The sequence below is a fragment of the Centroberyx gerrardi genome, chromosome 10 (genome assembly GCF_048128805.1).
Source record: "Centroberyx gerrardi isolate f3 chromosome 10, fCenGer3.hap1.cur.20231027, whole genome shotgun sequence".
Lineage (NCBI taxonomy): Eukaryota > Metazoa > Chordata > Actinopteri > Beryciformes > Berycidae > Centroberyx > Centroberyx gerrardi.
Genome location: NC_136006.1, coordinates 2,925,683 through 2,931,886, shown reverse-complemented (window position 1 = coordinate 2,931,886; position 6,204 = coordinate 2,925,683). Strand labels below are relative to the sequence as shown.

General features: G+C 39.5%; 1 protein-coding gene across 2 annotated transcripts in view; it reads left to right on the top strand.

Annotated features, from left to right (window-relative positions):
• The window catches only part of esd (esterase D/formylglutathione hydrolase), a 15,555-nt gene extending 11,727 nt beyond the window's left edge, over nt 1–3,828 (top strand). For both annotated transcript variants that reach the window (XM_078286107.1, XM_078286106.1), the window contains exons 8-9: nt 1,130–1,297; nt 3,135–3,828. In XM_078286107.1, coding sequence (XP_078142233.1) covers nt 1,130–1,297; nt 3,135–3,215 — 249 coding nt within the window. In that variant the 3' untranslated portion in view covers nt 3,216–3,828. The remainder of the gene's footprint in view (nt 1–1,129; nt 1,298–3,134) is intronic.
• The last annotated feature ends 2,376 nt before the right edge of the window (nt 3,829–6,204 follow it).

Sequence of the window (6,204 nt, the reverse complement as noted above, 5' to 3'; positions counted from 1 at the left end):
GCTGAAGTTACAGAGCTCTCTTATTACAGCTGTGTGGTTCAGGCTAAAACGATAACTGGGACTATTTTGTGATGAATAGGTGGAACTGAAATCACAAGGTTCCCTTATTTCCACAGAAATAACACTAAACCTTCTTTCAGATTACAATTATGCAAGTCTCATTGAGTTTCCATCTCCTGCATTTCTCTTTGGGCGAAACCATTATGGTTAAAATGATAGTCGGGTGTTTTCCTAGATATTTTGATCACGATTGTTTTGTTTTTTTACAATATTTTCATCAGCTTTTTAGCATTTTAACCAGGAAACATAAACATGAGGCAGACGACTATAAAGCTCAGTGTTTATCATAAGGAGTGAAATTTTCCTGAGCTTCATTTACCTTACGATATAAAAAGAAGAGGAAGAAAAGACAAAAAAGGGTGTTAGGATGAGTTGGGAGATCCTGCTGATAAAGAGGCGGCTGCAGAGGAGTCAGCATCTTTTATTCCACCGATAATCAGAATAAAAATGCCTCATTATAACCGCCTCAATCAGAATAAACCGGCTCATTCTGATTTAAATTTCGTTCTGTTTGAAGCGGGCGGTATAACCCGTTTATAATCTGTCTGATGGATAAAAGTTTGTGATGTGAGTGGGAAGATCATCACAGATAATAACTCAAACTAGAAAAGTCTCCTGGAGGAAATGTGCGGGCTTAAAGCTGGAATGAAGTCTGCAGGTGAAAGCATGTAGAGGTAATTGCTGAGAATAATAAAATAAATGATGGGACGTGTGTGTGTGTGTGTGTGTGTGTGTGTGTGTGTGTGTGTGTGTGTGTGTGTGTGTGTGTGTGTGTGTGTGTGTGTGTGTGTGTGTGTGTGTGTGTGTGTGTGTGTGTCAGGTTTTAGTTAAAGGGCAAAGAATGTGTTGCAGCTCCTCCGAGACAGATGAATCAAAAAAGTGACAAGAATGAAAAGTTCAGCTGCTCTCGAAGAACAAATTAGAAAGTTTTAACTTTAATTAAAAACCAACATGTTTCGGCTGCAGTGGCCCTCCTCCGACTCACAGGTTGAACGCATAGTCAGCTTTCAGTTTAACTAAACTAAACCCTCCCTCCCCCCCTCCCCCCCTCCCCCCCTCCCCCCCTCAGGCGTACGACGCCACGGTCCTGGCGGCGGCGTACCCCGGCCCACAGCTGGACATCCTGATCGATCAGGGCCGGGACGACCAGTTCCTGTCCGCCAGCCAGCTGCTGCCCGACAACCTGATCGCCGCCTGCTCCGACAAGAAGATCCCCGTCGTCTTCAGACTGCAGCCGGTCAGTTCTCACCCTGAGGAGGGGGGGGGGGGGGGGGGGGGGCGGAATCTGGGTCCAAAAAAATCTTCTGAACGTCTGCAATTCCCAAATCTCACAGGCTGAAATTAATTTCTTAAAGAGAGTTTGGTCCAAACTGGATTTAGAGCTGCAGGTAATCTTTGGTCCATGAATGAACTCAGTAAATCCTGCACACTCACATCTGGTTTCTATTAACAAAATCACCTTTCTTTAAACAATTTTAAAGTTCTTAAAAAATGTATGACAAGAAAAACTTGTGATGATGTGAATCGCAGTTTAAGTCGTGATTGCAATATTCTGTCAAATAATCTAAACTGGATTAGTTTGGAGGAACATTAGGGGGTTTTAGGATTGTAAATGCAGAAAAACTCCTGTAGAGGCTTCATGAATGCTGAGGGATCAGAGCTGAACCTCTGACCTGTGAAGGTTCTCCAAGGAACCATTTAGGAACCCTAAGGTGCTCATCAGCTCCCTCTGGCTCTTCGAATAAACTCTCTAGTTGAGTCGTTTTCAGAGTGTTCACTGCTGTATGAAGAGCAGTAACTGTGTGAATAGTGAACTGACAAAAATGACTTATTATGGTTATAATTAGTGTCTGAGATCTAAGCTCTGATCATAACCTTTGGCCTTTAAAACACACAGAAAGTAGTTACTTCAGTTAACCTTTACTAGGCAGTGTAGTGTAGTGGTGATCACTGGAGAAGAAGTTCATGAGTTTATCCTGCATTATATATTATACAGTAGAACCACATTATTATATTGTAATACAAAAACTGAAGTGTCTCTCAGCCAGCTAGTGAACAGATCATTGTTTGTCACGTCAGCTGAAAACAGCAAAGTTGAAGCATGCAGCAGTAAAAAACAATCATGCAGTAAAAAGTGGGACTTCCATAATGGCTTTATCTGTATATATACAATACACACACACACACACACACACACACACAATGCACTAATACGATACACAATGCAACAACACGTGATTTGTCATGTAAGTGCAAACACATGAAGACACACCAACACAGAAGTTTCCTCAGGATTTCATGCCTCTGGTTTTAATAATCCTGATTCCCTGACTGGTTCTGTTGAGTCTCATCTCTGCCACACTCCTCTGCTGCCCCCGTGTGGCCAGACAGCTAAATTACTTATTTTCTGCTGAGTGTGTTGCTGGTTATTTACTAGGGCTGAACGATTTTGAAAAAATATCTAATTGCGATTATTTTGACTGATATTGCAATTGCGATATGATTTGCGATATTAGAGGGAATGATAATTTTTACATCATTATTCTCATTTTCATTGAAAAACATTAAAATGATTATGGTGTGATTTTTGTGGGGATCTGTACCAAACAAAGATGTTTTCTTAAGTCTGTAGAATATGATGTGTAGGCAGGACGTCTCTGCAGCACGACAATATTTCATTTAAAATGGTATTTTGACACATTTCACCTTTAACAAATATTGCGCCTCCTGCGATTTGAAAATTGCAGTAGGCCATATTGCGATTTCGATAAAATTTCGATTAATTGTTCAGCCCTATTATTTACTATTTAATTTTCTGTCTCAGCAGGACAAAACTTCTGAACAGATTTCCATGAGATTTGGTGGACAGATAGGAACAGCCGATTAGATTTTGGTGTTGATCCAGATCTGGGGTTTCCACCAGTAGAGGAGAATCGAGTTTTAGCCGTAACTGTGAAACTAACAGAGTGACGGACTTGACGGGACGTCCCGCTCTAAACCTGCTCGTCTCCTCACTGAACGTTTCACACAGAACCTGAGATATGAAAACACTGACGTTGTGTCGTGTCCCACAGGGTTACGACCACAGCTACTTCTTCATCTACTCCTTCATCAACGACCACATCAAGCACCACGCCAAGTACCTGAACGCCTGAACACCTGAGCACCTGAACGCCTGAACGCCTCACCACCTCCCAGCAGCACTCTGTTCTCACCTGGTTCACATCAGTCCTCTTCACTTCTACTCAACCTTCCTGTTGTTCTGCTTTTCTCCTACCAGTTTTTTTTAATGCTGCTGTCCAACTGTAAACAGACTGGCCTCTCAGCATCTGAACATCAACCTGGTTCCCAAGTCAACAAATGACCTAAACCCGTATTTAATGAGATGAAGGAAAAGTTGAAAGGAAAAGTAGTGTTCTTGACAAAACTCTCTTCTCTCTTCTTTGTTCCTTCAGACTAAACAAACTTAACTTCTGGCATAAAGCTCTTATCAGAAAGACTTATGAGTGCAACAATAGAATAAACTTCAATTCTCAGCATCAAGTAGTAAGGAGTCTGGTCAGAGCATCAAAGAAAATATTCCTGTTTCTGCAGAATGATCATGTGAAATGTTTTTTTTTTGCTGTGAGGCTTTGTGTTCGTGTTTTGTTGTGCAGGATGTGTGTCAGTGTGAGGAAGAGGCAGAAAACTTGAAGCGAATCACAACAACAGAATCCCGAGGTTCCTGTTCAGCTGTATTTTTCAGAATAAAAGCCTTGGTTATTATTAGTTTTTGTGTTTTGTTTTTAGTGGATGTGTGTAATTGTGTCTGTGAGTATTGAACGCATGCCCAATACAGTGAGCTGTTCAGCAGTGACAGAGACCAGACTACCCAGTCTTATTAAACTCTTCTTCTGTGGTGTTAGTAAGAGCTTCTGTCCTCATCTGGGATCAAACCCCCACTCAGGTGCTGCAGACCCACCAGCCTCTCAACCCACTGAGCTGCTTCCTTCATCTCAGTTCAGTAGCTTCTAAACACAAACTCCCAGTGTCAGCTCTTGCATTGCCCGCACAGAAATAGACATGAAAACAGTGAATTATGGATAAAAGTGCTTTAAAAACCTCACAGAGCCTCAGTTTTTCCTCCTGGTGAAACTCTTCATGTTCAGACGGCTGCAGGTGACGTGATCCAGAGAGCTGAGGCACACGTTTTAATACAAAATCAAGTATTTTCATTTACATTTTTTTAGGCCTGGTTTTATTTTTCTCAAATCCACAAACTTTCAGGAACCAAAGAAAAGACGCATCTGTTTGTACAGATGAGGTCTTTACTGAGAAAGTGATGAAATACAGTACAGTATATACAGTATTCACAGCAGTTAAGGCGACATTAAAGGGACATTTCATGCATGTAAATCTTGAGTTGCTGTACAACAAATTACACAAAGGTACACAAAGAAGTACAAAAGGGTATGTTACATCCAAATTTCAACAAACCTGAACAGAAGTCACATAAAAATAAATCTCCTCCCGGTCAGAAAAGTACAAAACTGTGGTTCCAGGCTGCTTCTGGACTATTTACACAAGTGGAAACATAGAAAAACGACGCCGCTAACGCTCAGCAGGCAAGTCTCTTCACCACATTTACACAATTTACATCAGAGTGAAGTCTGTTCAGTACGATCTCAGTTCAGATTAGAAGCGAGTCCTTTTCGGATTTTCTCAGTTGCCAAAACAAAAAGATATAAATACATAAGTTTAAAGTGCAGATTACGTCAGGCCAGCAGTTTGGTTTTATTGCCTCTTGTTGTGACACTGAGTACAGTACTTGTGTTTTTGGCCTTAAAGTGGAAAACTAAGAACTGTGCATAATGTTTATCTGGGTAAAATCTATAATTATATCGAGGAATTGAAATGTGTGTTATGGAAATTATAAACGGGCATAATTTAAATCATTATAACACAAACCTTTCACCTGCTAAACTAAAACATCCGTCTGATCCTGCTTCAGTCTCCTTCTCTCTCACAGCTGCACCATCATGGCTAAAAACATATTTCTCTTAGTTTGTTCAGTATTACAATAACGATTATTATGATTATTATGACATCACAAAATGATATTAAATGTTTCAATATTGCAGATATGCCAATATTCCACAATCAGTCAGCTTGGAATATAAGGTTTTATCGGCCGTTTTTTTTTTTTTTTAAAATCAGAATTCAAATGATGTTTGAATGTTACTTTATGCTTGTGTAGTGTTATTTTTTTTTTTTTAAATTGAGAAATTTTGAAATTTAAAGAGAACTTAGCTTAACTATTTAAAAAGATAGAAAATATATATAACAGTTTAGCCAGATATTACATCAAATTTTGATGCTCGGTATCCCTACAGAATTATATACTCACCCAGATAAAAACTCCAAGCTTACAAATGATCAATTGTGGAAACTGAAATCGCGATATACAATTACATATGATTAACATCGCTGCTCTGGTTTCTCTCCTCAGTCTGAACACGAGGAAATGTTAGAAACTAAAGGAAGGCAGACATGATGTAATGTAAAGGTTGCTGCCAAGAGGAAAAATAATACTGTTATGACAGAAAATAGTGGAGAGTTTAACTAATCAGATTGTTCTTTTTCTTTAAACACTTTCTTTTCTTTAAACACTTTAAACTGTTACACTGTTATTTCTTGATCAAGCCATGCAGAGTGTTGAAATAGGTGAACATATATTATTTAAAGGATATACAGGTTAATGTGGCAGAACTGGATTATTCAGCATTTGATTTTAAAGCCTGGTGATGTGAGTTCATACAGAACGAATACGCTACTCTCCAAAAACAAACCCGACCTGCACAAACCAGCTTCACGTCACGCGACACGTCACTTCTCATCAAAACTATAATCACATGATAGGTAAATCCTCGTGATAAATCATATGTACACAGGCTAAAGTACATTTAAATAAAACCTTTGTCTATAGTTTTCTCCTCAGAGGCGTTAGAAAACATTTGTTTTGGCAACTGTCAAATCCATCCAGTGAAAACTTCATTTTTACTGCTGAATCTTTAGTAGCTTAAGCTTTGGATACCAAGCTGCATAATAAGTACAGAGAAAAACCTCAGACTCTGTCGCTCACACAGCCGACTGGTCAGAGTGTCA